The following is a 27,940-nucleotide window of genomic DNA, read 5'->3' as shown; positions in this document are numbered from 1 at the left end:
TTCCAATATGAGCCCAGGCACGCGATTAAGGCGCAGGCCATGGCCGATTTCTTGGTGGAAGTAACAGGGGACCCAGCCGAGGCAACGGGCATACGGTAGAGGCTCCACGTAGACGAGGCCTCCAACCAGACGTTCGGTGGTGCCGGGATCATCCTGGAGAGTCCTAGTGGAGTCATATATGAACAGTCAATCAAGTTCGAGTTCCCGGTATTAAACAATCAAGCGAAGTATGAGGCCCTTCTGGGCGGCTTAATCTTAGCACGGGAAATCGGCGCTAGCGGGCTAGAAGTATACAGCCACTCGCAGGTTGTCACTTCTCAAGTCAACGGGACCTACCAGGCTAGAGACTCCTTGTTACAGAAGTATCTAGAGAAGGTTAAAGATTTGAGCAAACAATTCGATGAAGTCACGATCCAACACGTTCCGAGAGAAAGGAACACACGGGCGGACCTCTTGTCCAAGCTAGCGAGCACAAAACCAGGGACTGGCAACCGGTCTCTTATTCAGGGTTTGGTAAAGGAACCAGCAGTCACCCTCCACTTGACAAAGATAAATCCTTCCTGGATGGACCCGATAACCGACTTTCTAAAAAGTGGCAAGCTCCCTGACGACGAAAAGGCGGCCAAAGCGTTGAGAAGGGAGGCGGCCAAATACTCAACCATACAAGGACAGTTGTTTAAAAAGGGACCGAGTCAACCTTTGTTGAAATGTTTACACCCTGACCAAACGGACTATGTGCTGAGAGAGGTCCATGAGGGGTGCTGTGGTCATCACATCGGGGGCAAAGCCCTAGCAAGAAAGCTCATCAGAGCTGGTTATTACTAGCCATCAATGATGAAGGATTCCAAAGAATTCGTAACGAAATGCGTCAAGTGCCAGGAAAACGTCAACTTCCATAAGGCACCGGCTTCCGAGCTGAGCCTGTTGACGTCCTCCCGACCTTTCTCACAGTGGGGAGTCGACCTCTTGGGGCTTTTCTCGGTTGGTCTGGGCCAAGTCAAGTATCTCGTTGTTGCTATCGACTACTACACCAATTGTCAAAAGTTTATGTGGAGACAGGTGATAACCCGATTCGGCATCCCAGAAGTCGTTATCTCTGATAAGAGGACGCAGTTCACCGACAAGAATTTCGTGGAGTTTCTCGCCAGTTTGGGAATAAAGCAAAAGTTCTTGACTGTAGAGCATCCCCAGACGAATGGCCAAGTTGAAGCCGTGAACAAGGTCATCTTTATAGGCCTCAAGAAGCGGCTTGACAATAAAAGGGCGCATGGGCTGACAAACTTGCCTCAGTTCTCTCGTCTTACCGAACGATTGAGTAATCGTCCAAAGGAGAAACCCCTTTCTGCCTGACATACGGGGTGGATGCTATGATACCCGTGGAGGTCGGCGAGCCGAGCCCACGATTACTTCTGCAGGGAGCGGAGGAAGCCGTAGAGAAGGACCTAGTAGATGAGGCTAGGGAGATGACCCATTTGTCAGAGGTGGCACTAAAGCAAAGAATGGCCCTGCGCTACAACGCCAAAGTACTCATGAGAGAATTTGAACAAAATGACCTCGTCCTACGGCGCAACGACATCGTGCTACCGACTCAAGGGGAAGGCAAGCTGGCGGCAAACTGGGAAGGTCCCTACAGGGTCAAAGAAGTGATTGGCAAGGGCGCATATAAATTGGAGAGGCTCGATGGCAAGGAAGTCCTAAGAACCTGGAATGCAGGTAACTTAAGAAGATTTTATTCTTAGCTCAAACAGGACGAGCAGGCGATTTGACGAGGTCAACAAGATCCAGATTCCCTCCCCTTTGCCATCAAATAATTTACTTTTATTAAGAACTTATCATTGCAATAGACTTGTTCAACTGCCGACTAATGCTCACTTATTAAATTAACTTTTCCCCTCTTATGCGCCTCGTGACAACGAAATTTTCATGGACACGGTACCTCGGGACTGATCACCCTGAGAACCAACCAAACCAACACGATAACAAACGGCTATAGCAATAGTAAAGCCACGACTTGGCTTCGTCAAAGTTACCAATGTAACGGTAAACAAACGCAAGCGACAAGCCAGTACCAACAAAACGGTAACAAAATAAAACGAGAATGCGCTACCAAGTAAGCGGAAAAAAGACGGTAACTATAAGCCGATCAAGCAGCTATCAAAGTAGTTTAAATGCAAGTTCTACAAAGTTCATCAAACTGCGCGACAAGTTCTACAACAAAACTACAAGACATATGCAAAGGTACAAGAGATCATTTCTTCGGCATGTCGACAATCTTGCCATCTTTGATTGTTTTAAAAACCCTGATCGCCGATGTGTCGAAGTCAGGAGCCACAATTTTCACTTGAGCCTTGAGGGCCTCTTCAGTCATTAGGATCGCGCTCTTCCCCTGCTTCACGGTCTCTTTATGTTTCTTCTTAAACTCTTCAGCTTCGGCTTGAGCGGTCTTAGCCGACGAGATGGCCACATCGCGTTCCTTCTCTAAAGCAACCACCCGACCTTGCACAGCATTGAGCTGGCTCTCCAAAGTCATCTCCCGCTCGGTTAGCCGAGAAACGGTGGCATCAGAGACCTTCAACTTTTCCTCAGCGGATGTGGCCTTCTCCTTGGCAGCCTTAAGCTTCTCCTCCGCTTTGGATAGCTGCTCCCAAAGTGTTTCAACTTGAGTTTTGAATTGATTGTTAGCCTGAACAGCAGATTCGAGCTTCCTATGCATCGAATGCATCCCCGACAGCTCAAACTCGGCCTTCCGAGCTATGGCGGCGCCGCGGAGGAGGGTACGATACATCCACCTCGACTGCCCCGCAAGGTCGGTGCCATGGAAATGTTCCTCCATGTCGGGAAGCAGCTGGGAGTCTATGAAGTTCCCGGCATCAAAGTTCCTCTCCATGACGGTGAGGTCCCCTTCAGGGCTGGAAGACGAACTCTACCTCTTGGGATTGTGGATAACCTTCAAGTCATCCTCCTCGACTTTTGGATTGGAGGCCGAACCCCCAGAACCGACCACCTCCTCACGAATAGGAGAGACGCGCGCCCCTTCAGCATTGCGGTCTATCATCTTGGTATCATGGGGGTGGAGACACCGCTTGGATCTTACCTTCAAGAGGGGCCTCCAGCTTCCTGCTGACCGTCTCTTCGTCGCTTTCATCGGCCAGGAAGGTGTTATACAAATTCTCAAGACCTGTGAGCTCGGCAGACATTCCCACTACAAAAGTAAAATGGGTTAGTCATGAAATCGACATAACAAATCAAAGCAACAGTAACGCAAGAAATACAAGTTAAAGCTACTCACAAATATAATTTCTAGCGACCTCCCGGTCACCCATAAGAAGGTGGGGGTTCACGTGGTTTCTCCCAAAGACGGCCAACAACATGTCGGCAATCTTTTTGTCCACAACGGACATTCCCTTATAGGTCACCTTAATAAAGGTGTTGGACCCCGCCCCGAAACTCCAATACGTCGGGATGAGGCATTGCCCTTCTAACGACAACCAGAAGGGGTGGCGACCTTTGACTGGGCGCACCTTGAAGTACTTGTCCTTGAACCCATGGTAAGAGTCCTCGAACAAGCCAAAAATCCTCCGACCCTGGGCAGATCGGAAGGACATGAATCCTTTCCTTGCTTTCTCTTCTTTGGAAGGATTCGTAAGGTTGAAGAGAAAAAGAAAAACGTCGACAGACACCGGCAGCTCTAAATATTCACACACCATCTCGAAACAACGGATGGAAGCCCAACTGTTCGAATGCAGCTGCGACGGTGCCACGAAGATCCGGTTAAGGAGCGCCATTTGAAAGGAAGAGAAAGGAATGCGAACTCCCAATTGGATGAACATTGCCTTGTAGAACCAAATCTAGTTGGCAACTCGGGGGGAGTGGAGGTTGATTTCGTATAACCGTTCGTTGGGGCGGGAACGAAAACATCGTAATTGGCCTCCTCGTCAGTCCCGCCGCACAAGTACTCGGCCTGACGGAACTCTGTAAGCTCTTCCTCACCCATCTGGTTCGGGGAGTCCTTCACGTCGGAGGTCACCCAAGCGTACCGGTCGTAACCCGCGCTTGAGGTGGAAGCTCATGAGACGATACGAGGCATACCTACAGTGGGGGCACCACTCGGTTAGTCTACGAGGTCGGGAGCTCGAAAAAGGCCCAGAAACTACCTTTAGCCTATCCAACAACTGAAATCAAGCATGGTTGAGGCAAATCTTAAGTAAAAGCCTAAAGCTAAATCCCTAGAATGGTAACCCCCTAATGTACCTATCTAACACTAATGTCACCTAACATACGAGCGAAATCAGAAATACAGCATGCATACAAAACACAGACAGTAAAGATAAAACAAATATGGAACAAAAAGTGGAAAATGAGTGCTTACCAGGATAATTGCAGAGATTCGAAAGGAAGCAAGAGGGGGCGAACGCACAAGGACGCATGAATGGCAGTAGAAAATTCAGAGAGAAGAAGACAGAAATGGGAAGAACAAGGGAGTGAAATGGAAGCAAAATGTAAAACTGAGAGGAGGATTAAGAAACTAACTCAAGAAGTGCGAAAGGCAAAGGGCAAAATAGTCTTTGCACGTAGGGTTTTGAAATAACCCATTATGAACATTAAATGCCTGACGCGAAGAACGAGGCAACAAAAGGTTATCCCCAGCAATGAACGGACACGCGCACAAGAGGCACGTTCTCTCTACGAGCGGCCGACCTGGCGACAACACACGAAAGAAGACATAACGCGCCACCAACGGCGCTCACGACCATTGCTGACGCGTTGGGGGCACTGTTACGGCCTGGCCCAACATTGCTCGGGCCGACCCGACCCGTAGGCCACCCGACCCGAATGGTCGGGTGCGAGGCGCCCAACCGCCGACCTGGACACGCGTCCTTGACAGCTCTGCTACAGCTGTATGGGGAAGCTTCGAGGAAGGTGGGTCTGCCCTTGTGGGACCCACTTCTGACACGGTATGTATGGAGAGGGTCCTACCCCTCCACAAGGTACGACACACATCATCTTATCCCTTTTTCGCCTGCACACTGAACTGACTAGAGCGTTAGAGTGTTTTTGCAGGTGACACCCCCCTCTCCACACGAAAAACTCGGGACGTCGGCTACTCTTCCTCCAACCTAGCAACCCGAAATCAGGCGACATCTCATTTCACCAACCGAAGCATCATCCCGACCCGTCCGATACACGAGCTACCGAATACTTATTATTCTACATTGTACTATAATATTTATTGTATTTTCTACCTTTGACCTTTATTATTAAATGAAATCAAGAATTTTTGAAAAAAAAATTAATAGAAAGAAGCAAATAGTATATAAAAAAGGGATGATCTCAACTGAAATTTGAAATAATATATAAATGAGTCAATGATAGTTCATACCAACTCTACAGCTATAAGCCTATAACTTACATAAATTTATGTTTTATTTTTTTTTTGGTTTGTATAGCATTTTCCATAGAAACAAGGGTCACATTTTCGACAAAATGCTAGAAGAAGAGATGATATCAAAATTTATTTTTGTATTAAAAAATTATTTTTAAATAAATTGATAGAATAATATATTTTATTTAATTTTTAATATATTATTTTAAATAATTATTTATTAAAATATAAAAAATAATTATTTTTGCTAAGCAGAAGAGAGGACATGACTACATTTGTGTGTGTAAACTATTTTTGGAAAAAAACATGAAGCCAATACTTTGGCACAACCGCACAAGTCACTCTATTTAGTGTTTCTCTGCTATCTCATGTGAATACTATACTCCAAACTCCAAAGTCCGAACATGTGATTGTGGAGTCTATGCATTCTGCTTAAATTCTGACTAATGAGTTTTTTTTTTTTTTTTTTTTTTTTTTTTTTTTTTTTTCAGATAGATTAGACATTTTCAATCTTAAAGTATTACATCATAAACTTATAAAAAAAACTTTTAAGTGGACACTAATATTTTAATAATTTTTAATCGTTAATTTTAATTATAAAAATATATTATAATATATATAATTAAGATCAACGGTTAAAAATTATTGAAATATTGGTATATTGGTATATTTAAAAATTTTTTAAACTTATTTATACCACACATTTACATATCTAATTTTTTTAAGAATTTATATTCACTAGCTACTTAACCTTATCAAATTCTAACTTGGATATAGTCAATGGCAAAACCAAAATTCAGATATTAAGGGGACAAATTTTTATAATTAATTTTAATTTTTAAAAATTTATAATATTTTTTATTTTAATTTTTTACTACAATTAACTTATTAATATATTTATAAAATTATTGTTTGAAAATAGATAAATTTATAATAAAATTACATACTTATCTTCAATAATCAAGAAAAAACATAAAAATAAATAACAACTATATATATTATATAAATTGAATTTATATCACTCATATAATTGTGATAAATTACAATTAAATTGGTTATATATAAAAAGACATTTAAAAATAAAATAAAATATTTTAATATTATCAAAATATCAATTTTCAAAAGAGTAAATTTGATACGGAACGTAATTAAGAGTAAGATAGAAAATCAAAGAAAGTGACTTCTCTACCTCAATTTGATTTTTTGATGCAATAATTAAAGGAATCACTCTACTTCTCTTGTTCACACCCAAATTTTTCAAAAAAAAATTCATTCATAAAAAAGTAAGGAAGAAAAATGGCTACTAGGTTTTAGAGGATTTTTATACCTCTTAAATTTAAAATCCTAACTTATAAGTTCACTAAAATAAAAATGGGCCAAATCATAACTAAACCTAAAACAAACAAATACTACAAGAAAATGGAACATTTATAACAAAAAATTTGTATCAAATTTAAAATTGTTACAAAAAATAGTATTTTGTAACAATAATTAGTGATTGTTACAAAAGGATAATGTTTTGTAACAAAGGAAACAAGTTGTTACAAAACATGATAATATTTTGTAACAACCTGTTTTATTTTGTTACAAATAATGTTAGTTTTTGTAACGAGATGGTGTTTTGTTACAAAATATAGTAATATTTTGTAACAAAAAAAATAAGTTACAAAAATTCAGAATATTTTGTAACAAAACAACTTTCTGTTTCAAAAACTCTAATTGTTTTGTAACAAAAATTAATTTGTCACAAAATTTAATATTGTTTGTAATAAGTTAATTATTTGTCACAAAATATAAATATATTTTACAACAAATTTTTTTAAAATGTTAAACACTTTAAGAATAAAAAAAATTGTGTATATATTTTTTTCAAAATAATTTCATTTTGTTTCAAAAAATAAAATTTTAAAAATTATAAATATTATTTTAGATTCTTCTAAAAAATTAATATACAATTTTTATTAATAATCAAATTTTAAAATTAATTAAAATTTAATTCATGGAACTTAAAGAAATTTTAAGTTAAATTATAAATATAAAAGAAAAAAAAACTACAATACTAAATGCTGAAAGTAAAAAGAAGCTTAGTAGTGCAGTACTCAGATTTTGAAAAATTAATAATAAATTATTTATGATTTATTTTATTTATTTGAGAACATATTTTTAAATCTATTATATATCTCTAATTTTAAGGCTAAAATGTGCCACATGTCACTCTCTCATTGTAATTGAAATCAAATCTTTCCCTCCAAAATTAAAGAACTCTCCTCTCTTCTCTCTTACTTTCTTTATCTCTCTCGTTTCTTCACTCACTCTATCTCTCTTATATATCATTATCAATGACTAATTACGAATTTGACAATCAAAATATACAACATAACACTCTCTAATTGTATTTAAATTAAATTAAAATTAAAATTGAAATACTAAAATTAAAATATAGCTATATTATATATTATATTTATATATCTATTATCTATTATATATTACTAATTTTAAGACCAAAATGTGCCACATGTCACTCCTTCATTGTAATTGAAATCAAATCTTTCCCTTCAAAATTAAAAAACTCTCCCCTTCTTCTCTCTCTCATTCCTTCACTCACTCTATCTCTCTTATATATCATTATCATTATTAATGACTAATTATAAATTTGACAATCAAAATATACAATATAACATTCTCTAATTGTATTTAAATTAAATTAAAATACTAAAATTGAAATATAGCTATATTTTATATTATATTTATATATTACTAACTAATTTAATAACTAAAATGTGTCATACGACACTCTCTTATTAAAATTTAGAGAAAATATTTTTCTCTAAAATTAGTAAACATCCTTCTTATATTTTCTTATCTACCTCTCTTTTTTTCTATTTCTCTCTATATACTTTCAAATTTTCTAAAATGCTTTCTAGGTGGTTCGAACCCTTACCCCAAGGGATACAGAAAAGATAATTATACCACTAGACTAAAATACTTCTTAGTAATATATATACAAATTATAATATATATATATATATATATATATATATATATATTTAATTTATTTTAATTTTAAAGTCATCCATTTTAAAATTAATTATATTTTATTTAACTATAAATTTTATTAAATATATACAAATTAAAAAGATAAACAAAAAAATTTATTAATCATAATTTATTTTTTTCTTTTATAATTATATGATATCTATTAATATTATTTTTTTAATAAATACTTGTAGTATATAATAATAGGTAAAGACTCACATGCAATTGTATTCATATGAAATTAATAGTTGAAAAATTTTAGATGATATGTAGTCAAATTTGTCAAATCATCTAACGGTTCTTAAATATCAACTTCACATGAAAACAACTGTACGTGAGTTTTCACCTATAATAATATAATAATACAATAAATATAAACTAATTAATAAGGTATTAAAATTTGAAAATGATAATTATTTTTATAAAATAAAATAAAAGTACTTATAATAAAAAAATAATTAAATTTTATATAATTGTTTCGGTTCGACCAATGACTCACTGATTGAACCAATGACCCAATAACCTTACACCGATTCAGTTCTGACGTCCATTAAGTTGATGTGGATTTCTTTTGATTTTCGAAAAAAAAATTGGTTTTCTAAAAATTTTAAGTTTAGTCCTTTTCATGTTCTTGAGTTCTTTGAGTCTTTAAATTTTATTCTTTGTGTTCTTGTAATGCAAGGTAGACTTGTAATTACGTTGCTCAAAAGATATTTTTTTATGTTTGGACCTTACAAGTAAGTGGACAAACTTTAATAAATTATTATAGTTTCTATTTTTTTTCCTAATACTAGTCCAATATAAATGATTATAAATTTGTGAAACAAAACTTCTTCTCCATTTACTAAAATTAGCTATCTTTTGTGGAAAAAATAATCTATTTAAAAAAAATTTATAATTTAATTCTAATAAATAAAAAATCATTTTTAAATTAGAACTCTTCCACGAAACACAATATAATATTAGAAGGGTTCTTGGATGATCATCCTTCTCGATACAAAGTTAGTCATTCTCTTTTTTTTGTGTGTTAAAATACACAATCAATCAGAAGATTATATAGTGGAGAATTATGTTTTAGAAGATGCACTTTCAAAAGCATAAAAATTTTATTGAAATAAAAAATTCGAATTCTAATTTATAAAAAGAAAAATTAGAATTATATTATTTTAAACAATTATATTAAGTATATACTAAAATCATTTATTAATATAAAATATATATTAAAAATAAATTAAATAATATTATGTTTATATATAAATAGTAATGTGCAAAAATTTTTATTTTATTTTTATAAAAATAATTATCATTTTCAAATTTTAATATTTTATTAATTAGTTTATATTTATTATATTATTATATTATTATAGGTGAAAACTCACGTACAGTTGTTTTTGTAAGACCCAAGACTTTTGAAAAGTCCTATTTTGAACTAATCTCAAATTATATATATTTATTTATAGTTTTAATTTCAGAAATTATTTTTATTAAAAACTAATTAAAGGCAATTAATTGGATTTGAAATAAATTAAGGTTTTTATTTAAACTATATTCCTAAGTATTATTTTCCTATTTATGATTTAAAGTTCTAGAAATTTAAAAATAATGGGATTTTGGCTATTTAAATTAGAATTTTGTCTAATTTTATAATTATTGATATAAAATTAGTGGTTATGAAATAATAAGAATTTTATATGATTAGATTTTAGATAATTTAATTTATATTATTTAATACTTTAAGTTAAAGATAAAGAAAATTAATTATATTACCATGAATTTTCAATTAGAATAATTTATTGAGAAAATCAATTAGTATTTTTATACCACAAATAATATTTTAAAATAATTTTAGAGATTTAATTAAATTTCAAAATTTATACTCCATGCCTCAATTTTATTGAAATTACTTTACTATAATTAAATTCAAAATCTTAATTTTATACATACCCTAATCCTAATTAAATTACAATTTTTCCCTTACTCCTAATGAAACCCTAGCCGCCATTAGCCTTCACCAACAGCAGCTGAAACCCCCCTTTTTGTCTAACCAAAACCCATCAGGAAAAAAAAGAGAGAAAGGGGAAGAAGGAAGGGGACCGAGGAAGGAAGGAGAGGGGGAAGAAGAGTGAGGCGGCGCGGTGGGTGTCACTGCCACCGTCGCCGCCGCTGCTGACAGAAGAGAGAAGAGATCTGAGAGAGAAGGAGAGTACCGCGAGGAAGCCGCCGCGCAGCTCAGGACCGCCGTCGCGTCGCGTCGCGTCGCTGTTGGCGCCAGCGTCGAGGAGACCACGCGGGGAGGAGAGACGCGCGAGGGAGAGAGAGCAGAATCTCAAGCCGAGCTGAGGTCCAACCACCGTGTTAGAACCCTTTTCGCGTCGCCAGCGTTGCCCACACCGTGAAGCCGTCGCCGCCGCTACTGTACCCGCGTCGTCGCCGTCCTCGTCTTGGAGTCGGTTGCCGCCACTTATGGAGGAGCCAGAGAGAGCGAGAGAGAGCGAGCTCGGGAGCAGAGGAGAGAAAAGAGAGACCCGCGTCAGCCACCGCCGCTTCTGCCGCTCGAAATCCTGCTGCCGCCGCCGGAGAACGCACTGTCGGTAAGGGTTTTAAAGTTTGGTTTCTGTTCTTTTGGATTCTGGGAACCTTTATCGTCACCGCATGTCTATTTCAGCTCTCCGCCACCGCTGCTTGTTGTTCTGAACTGCTGCACCGTCGTTGCCGCCGTTCGGGTCACTGGGAACATGGCAGTGATCACCGGAACCACCATCGGAGTTACCGTTATTTAAATTCAGCGGTTCGTCCTTGTTTGGGTAAACAATGCATTCCGAAACCTATGAATTAGTATTTCTGTTCTAAGTTATTTAAGGATCCAAGGTTTTGGTGTCATAGGATCGAGTTCCGGGTCTTGATTGCTGAGTTCTATGGCTGTAGCATACAACATCAAGGTGCTGTGTCGTCACCGAAGCTGCTGTTGCTCCATTTTCTCAATTAGTTGTAAGCCCAGTAAGTCGTTCCTTATTCCAAACTCTTTTAGTAGCTATTCTGTTATAGATTATTGAGTTTACGCGACATTAATGTTTTAGGATTGAGCTAAGGCTATGTTTAGAGGTTGTGGCTGCTGCGGGGACAGTCGGTATTGATGTTGCTGCTGTGGAATAAGAATAAAAATGTAGTTTGTCGCGTAGTTGGATCACGAATGAGGTAGGGGCGTCTTTCTCAAACTTGTTTTTCTTTCCAGAGTTGTTGTAAATCGATATTAATGCGTAAAATACATCTTTGGTGATTGCCTGAGTCTTATGAATTGAATAGAGTTGTTTTGGATGAATAAGATTATTAGTTTGATTGATAGATGGATCGATTGAGAAAGCTGGATATTCTGATTAGTTGACTGATGTTGTTAAAGTGGTTTTTCTTGAATTAATGGGAGAGATTTAATAATGGCATTTAGTTTAATTTTGGAAACAATTCGATTTTAGGAAAGGTTTAGTATTGAAATTTGATGTGATATTGAACCCGATTTGATATTGGAATTTGATTTTAAAACCAATTTGGAAAGGACTTGATATTTGGAAATGGTTTGTTTATTGAGAATAATTTACTATTTTGGTAATGGTTCTAACATGGTTTGAGGAACGGTTTGGTTTGAAACTGTTTGAGAAAACTGAAAGTTCTTAATTATTGATTAATGCTGTTGAATGAGGTTGATTTAAACTGCGATTTATAGGATTGGTTGATTGGATTCTGGATTTTGCAATTTCTCTGTGTTGAGTGTGGTTGTTGTGAAAATTATTATTAGAAGTGATTTGAATGTTTAACAGGTGTTTGGTTTGGTTTGGTTGGGACCCGAAAAGGGTGGCAAAGTCCGAGTTTTAGAGGAGATGCTGCCGAAATTTTATAAAATTGGAAGTTTTGTTTGAAGCAATTGTTTAAAAAGATTTAGTTCTTAAACGTTATTTGTTTCAGATTGATTTATTTAGAAAAGAAAGAATTATGTTTTGAATTGAGATTGTTGATTAACGGAAAGAAGGATGATGAGGATTAATTTGAAATATGATTTTTGAATGAATTTGAAAATGGGATATGGATTGACGAATGATGATGATATTGAGAATGGTTTAGATATTGATGAATGATGAATGAATTATTTATATGGCTTATGAATTTGAAATATCTGAGATACGAGGTTCCCTGGATTAAGTGCCGTGGCTTGCCACCACGTGTACCAGGTTGAAAACTCGATACTCTGTTGACCCTACGACGTAAGTGTGACCGGGCACTATATAAATTCCCGGGAATGATACCCCCATTGAGCAATATTGATTATTTGAGAAAAAACTATGCATAGACTCTTGGGGATGCACGTCAGGGGACAGTCTAAGGACAATTCAGACTTGTCGGGTTGGCTGGATAACCGACAGATGAGCCTCATCAGCCATAGGACAGGCATGCATCATATGCATTTGTATGCTTTGCTTGGGTTTGAACTTGTTTTGGTTTGCCTAATTGCTAAACTGTTCTTAATTGCTACTTGAACTATTTGCTGTAACTGCTACCTACTTGTGCTTTCCTTGTCTGTCTTGCCTGTGTTTGTTCTGGCGTGCTACATTTGAGAATGAACTTGGATGCTGAATTAATGATTGTGTTGTTTGATTGCGTGGTTGATTTCTGATTGAGATTTTCTTATAAGGAAAGATTTCGGATTTCTGAAAGATTAAACATTGTTTCTCTGAAAAGGGATTTGAACGATTTCCTATTGGTTTTAAAAGATTCATAAGGCAATGATAATTACTGAGCTTGAAAACAGTTTCTTATTAAATATCTTCTTATGACAACTTTGAAACTCCGTGGTGAGACCGTGTGGTTAGGTTCTCACCCCCCTACAGCTTTACCTTTTCAGGAACCAGATGAAGAAGTATCAAGAAGAGTTATACTGCATTTGGTTTATATGCTGTTGTATTAATTAGATTATTTTCTTCCCTCGTCTATGTTATTACAAGTTTGTAAGAGGGATAGGAATTGTATGTTTTATATGTACAATATATTGAATTATTATGTAAGGAGTCTTGTATATGAATCTATGCCTGTTTGTATTTCCTTAAGATAAAGTATTTATTTCTGGTTTTTCAAAGAAATCAGCGATACAGTGTCAAGTCATAGGCTCCTATTTTAATATTTAGTATGTAAAGTAGTCGTAATACTTCTTGCTATCAGAGTAGCGCAGCCGGAAGCGTGACTTCTGGTAGTGAGGGTGTTACATTATGGTATCAGAGCGGTCTTTCCTGTAGAGCCTGAGGAATTGACCGATTATGCTTCAATTGCATACTCTGAGAGTCAGTCATGTAGTAGGTCTTATTTGGATAACGAGAATAGAGCTTTAAGTACATGACGGTCTATTGATAAATACCATTAATCTTGCATTGCATAATTCCTGGTATTAAGTTTGGCCAGCTTAACCCTGGTGAATTATGTATATGTAAGCACTAATGGGTTATCATAGACAATATACGAGTTATAGGTAATGCGAATCGCGGGTTTTGAGAACGTTAGGAGTTCATTCTTGAGGTTACTCGGTTAGGTGTCTTGAACTCTGCGAATATCACGTATCTTATTCTTGCTTGGTATGCTCTAAGGTTCTTGTCTGCGATACTTTTCTTCGAAAGTGAACAGGTTATCTTTCAATCCTACTCTCTTGTTCACATACGCTTTTGTTTGATCCTAACTGCATATGCCCGTTTAAAACTCTTGGTGTATTTACCTTCTTTATTTAGGCACTTCTTTTTTTAATCATGTATTTTTTTTTATATACATTTGAATCTGTTTTGATGCAGGACACCTTTTTAAGTTCATATTTCAAGTCTTTTGTAAATAAATTGTAATTTAGTTTTCCTCTTATTTGATAATAATTACAGTCATTCTTTAAATCTTAACAAAACCGTTTTTGATTTGAAATATACAACCGCTTTTAATTTGATATGTACTTCTTTATATAAACGTTGAAAGTTTCTTATACAGTTTAAAACTAGTCGTTTTCAATACCTCGCCTGTTTCTTCATTGATTTATGGAAATGTATATATACTTTAAATACAATTTGATTTTCTAACAATTTTATTACCGTTTTTACGAATATCCTGATTTGACTATATATTTAGATATTTTTTAAAGAAAGGTTTTTGTCTCTTTCCAGTTGGTTTTGTTTGGTAAGCTTCACCTAATTTATTTTTATTTGAATTTGGTTTAGCATACTATATCATTTATGCAAATTGTTCTTACACAAAAAAAAAAAATGTTGGATTCATGTCTTTATTCTCATGAATAGACCAATTTCTTCCTTAAACTTTTTATTTCTGTAGATGTCATATTTAATTCTATTTTAAACTACTCTTTTATTATTTTTTTACCATTAATTTTAGTTTTTCATTTCTTGTGAATCTCATTCTCATCCGAGTCAATTTTAATTCGTTTCCACCTAATGCACCATTTGTCCTTTTATTTGTCTTTCTTTAGTCAAAGGTTCCTTCTTGAGAAATTTCTATTGATTGAGTTGTCTTCGTGGCGCATTTTGTATTCCTTTAGACCAATTGGAAACTCATTTAATAATCCATACCCAATGAGTTCTTGTTTGAATTCCCTTAATTTAAAGGTCCTTTCTTCCATGGGTTGATTTCATTTTAAGCACATCGTAATCTTCTTAAATGATACTTGCGAGGTAGTTATTTCAAATATACTTTCAGAATTTTGTTTTGAACCATTTTTGAAAAGGTTTTCAATTCTTTTGAAGAAATTTAAGTTTTGAATAAACTTTTTTTTAAGTTGTTAAATTTCTTCTTAAGCTTTTTGTTTCTACGAGTGACATGCTTTATGAATCCTAATTGAAATCCTTTAATTTAAGTCTTTTTTATAAAATGAGTTAGTTTCCTTTTTAGCACATAATAATATTATTGAACATCCTTATAAAGTTGTGACTTCAAGTATATTATTGAAGTTTTGTTTTAATTTAAACCTTTTTAAACAAGTTTTGATTTATTTTTATGCAAAGTTGTCCCTGACTAGAATTGTTTTACTTGAACAATGCCTCTCTTTGGTGTGATTTGAACTTGTTTTGGGCGATACATCTATTGAAGTTTTAATAAAATTGCTTTCAATTTAGCTTACACTCCTTTACCCTATACTCTGAAAATTTCTATGTGATTTAAGCCTGTTTGATTGTAATGCATCATCTTTTCTTTTATGAGTAAAACTTTATCTCAGATTTTCTTCTAACAACATTATAGTTTTCATACATGCTTAAAAAAAAAAAGAATAGAAAATACAATTTTGCTCTTAGCCAAATTAATCTTTCCATTTACAAAGTTTGTGTAATCTATTTCCACTTGAATTTATATTGAAATAGTGCTACATTTACGCTTTTATTAATCTTTTGAAGGATGTTTGTTATCCATTTTCTCTTTTAGAACATGAAATGATTTCCCCTTAAGTTTTCCATTCTTTACGAACAATGCATTCAAAAATATTTTTAAACTAATACTCTTGAGTTCTATAAACTTTGTTTTTGGTTTGGATATTCTTTTTCTGTAAACCTCATATTTCTTGATTTAGCTTGAATTCGTTTCAAGATACTGCATTGTTTTTCAACTTATTGGTCTTATTAAATTCCTTCGATTCAAGAGTTACCCTTAAAGATATTAGTTGATTCTCTTTCTAGCACTCTTTATTACTTGTTCATCCTTGTCTACTTGTGATTTCAGCAATTCTTTTAAATTCTTGGGAACACGGTCCTTGTCGTTTTTCTTCCTTTTCTATGGTCTACTATTCTTCTGAGTATACTTGAGATTAGTTTTAGCATTTTGTGCGACCATTAGACTTAGTAAACGACACATTAGTCCTTTAGGACACGTTTGGTGAATGCAAAAGGTAAAACTCATAAGTGTACGACATCACAGGGAGTTGTGAAACCTTGTTTTACGTGAAAGAGTTTTGTTGATGTGGGACTTATAACCAGTAGTAAGGATTGCAAAGTGTTTAACAAAGTTGAGAACTTTCGGATGAGTTGCTCAATGAAGTACGGTTAAGAATGGTGGAGATAAATTATGTTGAAGTTTGAATAATTTAATCCCTAAAGTTGATATAAGATCAGTATGTGGACGTTAAGCACATCATTTTAACCCCAGCTTGTGTGATAACCTTTTGCCGTATTGCTTTACCATCACATGTTTGAAACATATCATCTTGTACATCAAGCCTGTCTTGTAACTCCTGTTTCACATCATATTTATATCCTGTATATTTTTATGCCATATGAAAATCCTGGTATTTGAAACTATTTGTGTGTATATATATATATTGAGGACTTGTTGCCATTTCTTTAAATAAGTTCAAGAGTGAAGTAATATGAAAATCTCTTTCATTTTGTATCAATTTTCGAGGACGAAAATTTTTATAAGGTTGGTAGGATGTAAGACCCAAGACTTTTGAAAAGTCCTATTTTGAACTAATCTCAAATTATATATATTTATTTATAGTTTTAATTTCAGAAATTATTTTTATTAAAAAATAATTAAAGGCAATTAATTGGATTTGAAATAAATTAAGGTTTTTATTTAAACTATATTCCTAAGTATTATTTTCCTATTTATGATTTAAAGTTCTAGAAATTTAAAAATAATGGGATTTTGGCTATTTAAATTAGAATTTTGTCTAATTTTATAATTATTGATATAAAATTAGTGGTTATGAAATAATAAGAATTTTATATGATTAGATTTTAGATAATTTAATTTATATTATTTAATACTTTAAGTTAAAGATAAAGAAAATTAATTATATTACCATGAATTTTCAATTAGAATAATTTATTGAGAAAATCAATTAGTATTTTTATACCACAAATAATATTTTAAAATAATTTTAGAGATTTAATTAGATTTCAAAATTTATACTCCATGCCTCAATTTTATTGAAATTACTTTACTATAATTAAATTCAAAATCTTAATTTTATACATACCCTAATCCTAATTAAATTACAATTTTTCCCTTACTCCTAATGAAACCCTAGCCGCCATTAGCCTTCACCAACAGCAGCTGAAACCCCCCTTTTTGTCTAACCAAAACCCATCAGGAAAAAAAAAGAGAGAAAGGGGAAGAAGGAAGGGGACCGAGGAAGGAAGGAGAGGGGGAAGAAGAGTGAGGCGGCGCGGTGGGTGTCACTGCCACCGTCGCCGCCGCTGCTGACAGAAGAGAGAAGAGATCTGAGAGAGAAGGAGAGTACCGCGAGGAAGCCGCCGCGCAGCTCAGGACCGCCGTCGCGTCGCGTCGCGTCGCTGTTGGCGCCAGCGTCGAGGAGACCACGCGGGGAGGAGAGACGCGCGAGGGAGAGAGAGCAGAATCTCAAGCCGAGCTGAGGTCCAACCACCGTGTTAGAACCCTTTTCGCGTCGCCAGCGTTGCCCACACCGTGAAGCCGTCGCCGCCGCTACTGTACCCGCGTCGTCGCCGTCCTCGTCTTGGAGTCGGTTGCCGCCACTTATGGAGGAGCCAGAGAGAGCGAGAGAGAGCGAGCTCGGGAGCAGAGGAGAGAAAAGAGAGACCCGCGTCAGCCACCGCCGCTTCTGCCGCTCGAAATCCTGCTGCCGCCGCCGGAGAACGCACTGTCGGTAAGGGTTTTAAAGTTTGGTTTCTGTTCTTTTGGATTCTGGGAACCTTTATCGTCACCGCATGTCTATTTCAGCTCTCCGCCGCCGCTGCTTGTTGTTCTGAACTGCTGCACCGTCGTTGCCGCCGTTCGGGTCACTGGGAACATGGCAGTGATCACCGGAACCACCATCGGAGTTACCGTTATTTCAATTCAGCGGTTCGTCCTTGTTTGGGTAAACAATGCATTCCGAAACCTATGAATTAGTATTTCTGTTCTAAGTTATTTAAGGATCCAAGGTTTTGGTGTCATAGGATCGAGTTCCGGGTCTTGATTGCTGAGTTCTATGGCTGTAGCATACAACATCAAGGTGCTGTGTCGTCACCGAAGCTGCTGTTGCTCCATTTTCTCAATTAGTTGTAAGCCCAGTAAGTCGTTCCTTATTCCAAACTCTTTTAGTAGCTATTCTGTTATAGATTATTGAGTTTACGCGACATTAATGTTTTAGGATTGAGCTAAGGCTATGTTTAGAGGTTGTGGCTGCTGCGGGGACAGTCGGTATTGATGTTGCTGCTGTGGAATAAGAATAAAAATGTAGTTTGTCGCGTAGTTGGATCGCGAATGAGGTAGGGGCGTCTTTCTCAAACTTGTTTTTCTTTCCAGAGTTGTTGTAAATCGATATTAATGCGTAAAATACATCTTTGGTGATTGCCTGAGTCTTATGAATTGAATAGAGTTGTTTTGGATGAATAAGATTATTAGTTTGATTGATAGATGGATCGATTGAGAAAGCTGGATATTCTGATTAGTTGACTGATGTTGTTAAAGTGGTTTTTCTTGAATTAATGGGAGAGATTTAATAATGGCATTTAGTTTAATTTTGGAAACAATTCGATTTTAGGAAAGGTTTAGTATTGAAATTTGATGTGATATTGAACCCGATTTGATATTGGAATTTGATTTTAAAACCAATTTGGAAAGGACTTGATATTTGGAAATGGTTTGTTTATTGAGAATAATTTACTATTTTGGTAATGGTTCTAACATGGTTTGAGGAACGGTTTGGTTTGAAACTGTTTGAGAAAACTGAAAGTTCTTAATTATTGATTAATGCTGTTGAATGAGGTTGATTTAAACTGCGATTTATAGGATTGGTTGATTGGATTCTGGATTTTGCAATTTCTCTGTGTTGAGTGTGGTTGTTGTGAAAATTATTATTAGAAGTGATTTGAATGTTTAACAGGTGTTTGGTTTGGTTTGGTTGGGACCCGAAAAGGGTGGCAAAGTCCGAGTTTTAGAGGAGATGCTGCCGAAATTTTATAAAATTGGAAGTTTTGTTTGAAGCAATTGTTTAAAAAGATTTAGTTCTTAAACGTTATTTGTTTCAGATTGATTTATTTAGAAAAGAAAGAATTATGTTTTGAATTGAGATTGTTGATTAACGGAAAGAAGGATGATGAGGATTAATTTGAAATATGATTTTTGAATGAATTTGAAAATGGGATATGGATTGACGAATGATGATGATATTGAGAATGGTTTAGATATTGATGAATGATGAATGAATTATTTATATGGCTTATGAATTTGAAATATCTGAGATACGAGGTTCCCTGGATTAAGTGCCGTGGCTTGCCACCACGTGTACCAGGTTGAAAACTCGATACTCTGTTGACCCTACGACGTAAGTGTGACCGGGCACTATATAAATTCCCGGGAATGATACCCCCATTGAGCAATATTGATTATTTGAGAAAAAACTATGCATAGACTCTTGGGGATGCACGTCAGGGGACAGTCTAAGGACAATTCAGACTTGTCGGGTTGGCTGGATAACCGACAGATGAGCCTCATCAGCCATAGGACAGGCATGCATCATATGCATTTGTATGCTTTGCTTGGGTTTGAACTTGTTTTGGTTTGCCTAATTGCTAAACTGTTCTTAATTGCTACTTGAACTATTTGCTGTAACTGCTACCTACTTGTGCTTTCCTTGTCTGTCTTGCCTGTGTTTGTTCTGGCGTGCTACATTTGAGAATGAACTTGGATGCTGAATTAATGATTGTGTTGTTTGATTGCGTGGTTGATTTCTGATTGAGATTTTCTTATAAGGAAAGATTTCGGATTTCTGAAAGATTAAACATTGTTTCTCTGAAAAGGGATTTGAACGATTTCCTATTGGTTTTAAAAGATTCATAAGGCAATGATAATTACTGAGCTTGAAAACAGTTTCTTATTAAATATCTTCTTATGACAACTTTGAAACTCCGTGGTGAGACCGTGTGGTTAGGTTCTCACCCCCCTACAGCTTTACCTTTTCAGGAACCAGATGAAGAAGTATCAAGAAGAGTTATACTGCATTTGGTTTATATGCTGTTGTATTAATTAGATTATTTTCTTCCCTCGTCTATGTTATTACAAGTTTGTAAGAGGGATAGGAATTGTATGTTTTATATGTACAATATATTGAATTATTATGTAAGGAGTCTTGTATATGAATCTATGCCTGTTTGTATTTCCTTAAGATAAAGTATTTATTTCTGGTTTTTCAAAGAAATCAGCGATACAGTGTCAAGTCATAGGCTCCTATTTTAATATTTAGTATGTAAAGTAGTCGTAATACTTCTTGCTATCAGAGTAGCGCAGCCGGAAGCGTGACTTCTGGTAGTGAGGGTGTTACAGTTTTCATGTGAAGTTGATATTTAAGAACCGTTAGATGATTTGACAAATTTGGCTACATATCATCTAAAATTTTTCAACTATTAATTTCATATGAAGACAATTGCATGTGAGTCTTTACCTATTATTATATACTACAAGTATTTATTAAAAAAATAATATTAATAGATATCATATAATTATAAAATAAAAAAATAAATTATGATTAATAAAACTTTTGTTTATCTTTTTAATTTGTATATATTTAATAAAATTTATAGTTAAATAAAATATAATTAATTTTAAAATGGGTGACTTTAAAATTAAAATAAATTTAATATATATATTAATAAGAAGCATCTTAGTCTAGTGGTATAATTATCTTTCTTGTATCCCTTGGGGTAAGGGTTCGAACCACATAGAAAGCATTTTGAAAAATTTGAAAGCATATGGAGCATGATAGACTTGCAGAAAGCTAGACTGTTATAGATTCACCTTCAATCCATTGTATCATCACTTGTCCTCTTTTGATAGGCTAGCCACCATAGAACTTCCCAATTTATAATTCATATTTTATATTAGTAATTTGACAAATCAAAATTTGTCACTAGATATTTTTATTATAATTAAAATAAAAATTGTTCTTAACTTCCAAAATTAACAAACTCCCTCTCTCATTCTTCTTCTTTATCTTTCTCTCTCTTTTCTCTCATTCTCTATTTTTTTTCTACCTTTATGTTCTAAAAAAATAAAATTAATAACATAATATAATTTAAATAAAAAATATTATTATATACATATATTTTATTTAAATTTAAATTTTTACTGCTTATCTTTTTAATATATGTTTTTACTTTTTTTTCTTTTAAATATTTATTACATATAATTTTAAAAAAATACTAATATTGCGATTAAAAGTTAGAATCAAGATTCAATTGTTTTTAAAAAAATGAGTTAATTTTATAACTATAAATATAAATTTTTTTATATTAATATCTAATTATATTTTTATATATATAGAAAAAAATATTATTTTTAAATAGCAAGTATAAAAATTAATTATTTCTATTTGTGCAACAAACTTAATACCTAATCAAATATAAAAATATACACATTATATTCTTTTAAATTTTAGATAACGAATGTAAAATTAAGTAAAAAAATTAAACTCTTTCATTTGAAAATAATAACTAAAAAATTTATTATTTAATTTTGTTTAAGATTCTGGTCTTCTTAGTCGACGGGGACTTTTGTCCCTTAATACCATTTTATAAAAGTAGTTTAATATTATAAATTTTGTGTCATAATCTATAATACCAAAATTTACGTAATTTTAAAAGACTTATATTTCCGTAATAGTATTACGGGTAAAAATACTAGTAAATACTAAATACGTGATGCCTATTTAATTTATTTTGACTAACGAGAGTCTTCAATGGATCTTGTAACTAGTAAGACATTTGACTTTTGATAATCGTTAATTATTGTCTTACCCAATTCTTAATGCATCTCCTGAATAAATGATTTAGCCATGCATGTTTGCAAAATCTTCTTTAATTCTCTTAGTTGTTGCTTTTGTAATTGGACTAATTAACATATGACATTTCTCAGTTTATCCGACAGGACTCGTATCAAAATTTATATCCAATTATAAATGATTTCTTTAAGTTATTTTAAAAAAATATTAATTTAGGAGAAGGTATTTTTAAGTAAAAAAAACTTTGAAAAAAACCTATATAACCATATATCTTAAAATATCACAATTGAATTATAATTTAACATAATTATATAACTTATTAAAATTCTAATTATTAAAACTTCTATTTACCACGATAAAAAAGGGTTGACAACTTGATATGACAATGATTTAGGCCTTAATTTGTTTTACATATGAATGCTGCTGTATATGTATATATGTATATGTATATATATATATAAATGATTTGATGAAAGTATACTAACAAGCAGCGGCGGATCCACGGGGGACCTAAGGTGGCCATGGTCCCCAAAATTTGTTTAAAAAAATAGTAAATAGACAAATAGTAATAATTAATAATATTAAATTTTTTATATATAATATTAAAAAAAATATAAGTTACAAAATTTTATAAATTAAAATAACTAAAAATTGCATTATGTATTGGATATTTGAATTATTGTTGCTCTTGTTAACAAATAGCCCATTCTAATAATTAATAAAAATGGTTCTATTATACTAGCCTAAGCTCATACTATTAATTAAAGTAACCCTAGTACATTTTTCAAATATTTGTTTCAAACTATCAGAGGCATCAACGCCACTTTTCTCTCTCTTTTAGTGGTTTCCAAACTTTTGGTCTTCTACTCTTCTCATTCTAATTTTCCTTCCATACTAAAACAAGACATATGAAGAAAAACCATTGAAGAGAAGTGAACAGTAAAATATTAACCATTGAATGCACAACAAAGATTCAAAGAGGTATATTTCAATTTTTTTTTAAATTAATAACAATGTCAAGTATTATTTATATTATTTATTTAAAATAATTAATTTATTTTTTTTATAATAGACAGTGTTCAAAGATTGAAGTGAGGACAAAACTCAATAGAATTATTTTTTGGTGAGACTTGAAACAAAAAAATAATCAGATAAATCAATAACTTTATTTTTGGTTATTATATATTTGTGTTTCTAAAATTATTTGTTATTGCTCAATAGGTTTAATATTTTTTTTAAGAAAATAATATATATGCAATTATTTTTATTTTTTTTTTGTTAGATAGTTCAAGTTAAGTTAAAAATGTCAAAGATGAAAACAATTCACTCATTTTTCAAGAGAAAAGAGAGAATATATGATGAACAAAATTCAGCTTCAGATTCTTTGAGTAATGTTCAAAATATTATTGAACAACCTGTGACACAACTTGTTGAGCAAGATATTCAACCCCCTGCTTCCAAAATAACAAGGACTGAAATAGATCAAGTTAATATTGATACATTGATGCGTGGTCCCGGAAAGCGTCCGCAAATTTGGTTTCAAGTTATTTAGTGTTTGCAACATATGCAATCTTGTAAAGAATTTCTATTCTTTAGATTTTTTTGAGCAAGAAAAGATTCAATTGGATTATGAGTTACAACATTATGAACTTGATGTGGTTAAAGCTCCAGATTTTCAGAATTTGTCTACTCTTGCTGAATTGTGTCAAAAATTGACAGAGACAGAAAAATCAAATATATATCCTTTAATTGATAGATTAATTCGTCTTATTTTGACTCTTCCTGTGACAACAGCAACAACTGAACGGGCCTTTTCAGCTATGAAGATTATTAAAACAAGGCTTCGAAACAAGATGGAAGATAAATTTTTAGCAGATTATATGATTGTATATATTGAAAAGGAAATTGCTTCAAAATTCACTTCAGAGATGATAATTGATGATTTTAGTTCCATGAAGCATCGTCGAGCAAGTTTAAAAATATCAAAATCTTAAAGTATGTAGTTGAACATTGACTTTTATATAATATAATTACTTTTTTTATATATATGCTACAAATCATATTTTGTTAATTTTTTGTTATATTTATATTTAATTGGCCCCTCTCTTATGAAATTTTTGGTTCCGCCACTGCTAACAAGTTTATACATGAATAAATTATCATTTGTACTAATAAATTTTATGAACGCTGATAAAAATATTTATCAAATAAGAAAATTAATGTTGTATCTATAAAAGATAATTTTGTGTGACAACAATACTTAAATTTTAATTTTTTGTTAATTTTTTAATAAAATTTTTAAACAATACTTAAATTTTAATTTTTTGTTAATTTTTTAATAAAATTTTTAAATTATCTCAATCCTTTACTTTCTTTCACAAATTCTAAACTTTTGCAACTCTCTCTGCCACTAACATTTTCTCTGATTATCACTGTCTTTCCTTTCTCTCACCACTGTCACCACTCATCTCACGAATACTATTATCATTATCCTCACTTTCTCTCTCAATTGGTAGTACACAACACTCAAGAACCCTCTTCTTTGCCACCATTTCCCCTGATTTCAAAGTATTTGAGGATAAAGTAATTATACAGGGGCTCGTAGAGATTCAAGAGCTCACTCTTCTTCGTCGGGTCTACATTGACCTTGAAGATGTTTGAATTGGGTGCTGACCAAGTTGCTGTGGTGTGAAATGGAGGCAGAGATTGGCTCACCAGAAGAAGGTGCGATCTTGATGTCGCCCCTGCTCCATAGCCACCTGCGAGCGGCAAGTTTGTTTCGTCGAAGAAAAGTCAGTTTCGCACCCACCAAATGGCATAGAGATATTCCAACAGCATCCTCTTTCCCAACTGATCGACGATGCTAAGCAGAGTTTGGAGTCACCGTTGGAGAGAGTCTGTGCAACCGAATTTTGTAAGTTGATGGTGATGGTAGTGTGGGTGATAACAGTGGTGGTGATAAAGAATTTTAAAAATTTAGGGATAAAAAAAAAGAGAGATAGAGGTTGGGGATAAAGGTTAGTCACCATTGGAATGCTTTATGACGTTCACAAAAAATACTCTAAATTATGTCTTCCTCTTTCTCATCTTTTTCCTCCTCTTCCTTCATTGAATCAGTTTTTCAGAAATCGTGAGTTGCTTGCGAAAGAGGATGGCGACATGGCTCGAGCCTCCTAGTGAGGGGAGGAGAAGAGGATGTGTGCAAACTTTAAGGAGAGAGTGTCAGGATCGGTGGGAGCATAGCTCGTTGGGGATGGTGGCTGGCGACGGCAAAAGAAGAAGAAGAGTGAGGATTGTAAAAGTTTAGAATTTGGAGAAAAAGATAAAAAGAATAATTTGATAATTTTATTAAAAATTCAATAAAAAATTAGGGTTTAAATATTGTTGTCACATAAAATTCATTTTTTATGAGTACAATATTAATTTTTTTGTTTAATAAGTATTTTTATTAAGATAAATAGTAATTTATTTTCTATATATAATATAATTGAAGTTGAAGAGAGCGAAGAGGGGACTATAGTCCACATAGACCCTCCATAATTTCGTCAATAGATATAGCATTTTAAGAGGCATATTAATGTGCCAAGTGTTTGACAACATTGTTGCTCACTCACCTTGAGCCATTAACTTACCAAAATATTTGCTCTGCCTCATTTCATAGAGTTATGCTTACATTTGAACATAACAATTAAGGGTAAAAAGTTGAATGCTCTCTTATACTGTGTAGTTGGTTGGCTGCATTAAACCATATAGCCTTGGTTTATTTCAAAATTCAAATGTACCCTTTCATCATGAAATACCTTCTCCCATCACACAATGATGCTGAGTAAGTATTAAGATATTTTAAAAAATTGCAAGAATAATCATAATCGTACAAATTTTCCCAAATTGGGAAAACAAATTAGCCAACACCTACATTTTATTAGAATTGAAAAAAAAAAATCTAATTCAATTCTAATTTATAGTAACCAATATTATTATTTTAGAATTGAATAGATCTAAGTGAAGAGAAGGAGTATCTAATGCTTGATTTGCTGGACTTGTAATACGCCTCAAACTCAAAAAGACATGCAATATTGGAATCATACAATTTCAGAAAGGATGAAGGTTCATGTTGGAGAAGAGTCCAAAAATCTGTTTCTTGTAAGGCAAAAACGACCGCCGTTTATTATTCTCCGACCTCTTCCTATTCATCAAGTAAAGCTTCTCGTGTGCCCAAGACGACGGTGCCGTTTTGCGCTTCCCACACTTTACCACGTCGTTTTTCACCTCCTTCTGCTTCTCAACCTTTTCCGGCGCCGGCAGAGGGTTCAGGAAAACAAACGCGCCTCTTCCTTCGCTATTCCTCCTATGTTTAACGTCCCGCCGGTACCGATAGAGCTTCGAGAATCCCGTGGAATTGCACTTCGTCTGCCATCTCTCCAACGTCGTCGTTTCACGATACAAATCGCCGTGCCAGGGAAGATCGTCGCACTTCTGTGGCACGAAGATCTTCGTCGGCGGTGGAAGGAGCGGCAACTCTTGGCCACCGTGGCCGTCGGCGGCGGAGAAGAGCTTGGATTGGTAGGAAACAGGGGAAATTGTTCGGATCATTCCGTTATGGAAGATTTCGTCGGCGGCAAGGAGCGATCCTTGAGGAGGATGAGCACACGGAAAAGTAAATTCCTGTTGCTGTTGGTGTTTGTCTTCCTCTTGCGGTTTTTGTTGATGGAGTTTTTCATCGCTGTCATCGATTTTGAGTCTGAAGCTGAGATCGCGACAGAAGTTGGTGAGAGTGAAATTGGGATCCAAGTTTCCGGAGACAGAAGAGAGTTCGGTGAATTCAGGGAAGGTGTGAGGCAGAGGGAGAAGTGGAAGGGCTTGCATGGTTTTCTTTTGTGGAACAAGAGGGAATCAATACTTATTTGGTCAATATATATATATATATATATATATATATATTATACACGTGTAATTTTATACCTTTTTTTTATATTTATATTTCACATTCTAAAATATATTTTTATATACATAATTCATTTATAATATAAACTCAGTTGCATATGTTTGTTGTTATTTAAAAATTATTAGATAATTTGATAAATTTGGTTAAATCATCATCTTATTGATTGTATACATTAATAATTAAATCTTAAAATATTAAATTTAAAAATTTGTTCACTTATTGTAGTTCAATTCAGGAGCTGATTCACTCGTGCTCATAGACTGAAACACATCATGCATGAAAAAAAAAAAAACTATTCACGTTAAAGATGCTTTTATATAAAAATAATAATTAAAAATTATTATATGATTTAATATATTTAATTAAATTATTTAATTTAAATATCTTAATTTACATACTCTCTTATCTAAATTTCAAATCGGTTGCTTTGGTAATTTTTTTTATCAATTATAACAAAATAACATTAATTAAATTTTTAGAATATATATAATATCCAAGGAAAAATTTTGAAAACTAACCAAATAAAGTTGGAAGAGTAGTATACCAGTATTATAATGCATTTATTTTAGGTAAACATATAGCACATAAAAAAAACAAAAAAGTTCAAATTGCATTGCATATTTTAAAAAAATTTGAAAAACTACTAACATGCACATTAATAAATAAAAGTTCAGTAATTATGTATGGTCCAAATAACCCTGTAAACTTATAAATCTGTCATTGAATTGAAGAAACATGCGTTTGTAATAAAAGATGGTATCTCCCTGCAGAACACGGCAGTAAAAGGTGGCTGGAATTCAAGAGTGGAGGCAGGACT

General features: G+C 33.7%; 3 protein-coding genes and 2 long non-coding RNA genes across 21 annotated transcripts; 4 read left to right on the top strand and 1 right to left on the bottom strand.

Moving 5' to 3' along the window:
- Nucleotides 1–834: 834 nt before the first annotated feature.
- LOC140177762 (uncharacterized) lies at nt 835–1,350 on the top strand. The gene has a single exon (XM_072210923.1). The coding sequence runs from the start codon at nt 835–837 to the stop codon at nt 1,348–1,350; it is 516 nt and encodes a 171-aa protein (XP_072067024.1).
- Nucleotides 1,351–10,362: 9,012 nt separating this feature from the next.
- On the top strand, nt 10,363–13,545 carry LOC112733910 (uncharacterized). The gene is made up of 5 exons (XR_003168302.3): nt 10,363–11,010; nt 11,085–11,223; nt 11,303–11,416; nt 11,497–11,614; nt 13,297–13,545. It is a non-coding gene; the product is annotated as an uncharacterized lncRNA (long non-coding RNA).
- Nucleotides 13,546–17,411: 3,866 nt separating this feature from the next.
- Nucleotides 17,412–20,600, top strand: LOC112733909 (uncharacterized). Of its 17 annotated transcripts, none has more exons than XR_011870247.1 (5): nt 17,412–18,065; nt 18,140–18,278; nt 18,358–18,462; nt 18,552–18,669; nt 20,352–20,600. XR_011870247.1 is itself a non-coding variant. In XM_072213210.1 (5 exons), exons 1-4 carry the CDS (start codon nt 17,938–17,940, stop codon nt 18,555–18,557), a joined length of 345 nt encoding a protein of 114 aa, XP_072069311.1. In that variant the 5' UTR covers nt 17,416–17,937; the 3' UTR covers nt 18,558–18,669; nt 20,352–20,600. The 17 variants fall into 17 exon arrangements, 11 of the variants coding, with proteins under 11 accessions (XP_072069311.1, XP_072069313.1, XP_072069306.1 ...); XM_072213210.1 differs by having other exon boundaries at nt 17,416–18,065; nt 18,400–18,471; XR_003168299.3 differs by having other exon boundaries at nt 17,421–18,065; nt 18,358–18,471.
- Nucleotides 20,601–24,574: 3,974 nt separating this feature from the next.
- Nucleotides 24,575–25,575, top strand: LOC140178028 (uncharacterized). The gene is made up of 2 exons (XR_011870034.1): nt 24,575–25,195; nt 25,296–25,575. It is a non-coding gene; the product is annotated as an uncharacterized lncRNA (long non-coding RNA).
- A 320-nt stretch (nt 25,576–25,895) lies between these two features.
- On the bottom strand, nt 25,896–27,074 carry LOC112736063 (uncharacterized). Its single transcript, XM_025785420.2, has one exon. It carries the CDS (start codon nt 27,042–27,044, stop codon nt 26,271–26,273), a length of 774 nt encoding a protein of 257 aa, XP_025641205.1. The 5' UTR covers nt 27,045–27,074; the 3' UTR covers nt 25,896–26,270.
- Between the last annotated feature and the right edge of the window lie 866 nt (nt 27,075–27,940).

The sequence above is a fragment of the Arachis hypogaea genome, chromosome 13 (genome assembly GCF_003086295.3).
Source record: "Arachis hypogaea cultivar Tifrunner chromosome 13, arahy.Tifrunner.gnm2.J5K5, whole genome shotgun sequence".
Taxonomy (NCBI): domain Eukaryota; kingdom Viridiplantae; phylum Streptophyta; class Magnoliopsida; order Fabales; family Fabaceae; genus Arachis; species Arachis hypogaea.
This window is presented reverse-complemented; position numbering and strand designations above follow the sequence as displayed.

Excerpts from the sequence above, each read along its gene's own strand:
- LOC140177762 (XM_072210923.1), top strand. The coding sequence starts at position 835 with ATGAAGGATTCCAAAGAATTCGTAACGAAATGCGTCAAGTGCCAGGAA.
- LOC112733909 (XM_072213205.1), top strand. The coding sequence starts at position 17,938 with ATGGAGGAGCCAGAGAGAGCGAGAGAGAGCGAGCTCGGGAGCAGAGGA. Across the intron at positions 18,066-18,139 it reads CGCCGGAGAACGCACTGTCG|CTCTCCGCCGCCGCTGCTTG; the intron begins GTAAGGGTTTTA and ends TGTCTATTTCAG. Across the intron at positions 18,263-18,357 it reads ACCGTTATTTCAATTCAGCG|GATCGAGTTCCGGGTCTTGA; the intron begins GTTCGTCCTTGT and ends TTGGTGTCATAG.
- LOC112736063 (XM_025785420.2), bottom strand. The coding sequence starts at position 27,044 with ATGCAAGCCCTTCCACTTCTCCCTCTGCCTCACACCTTCCCTGAATTC.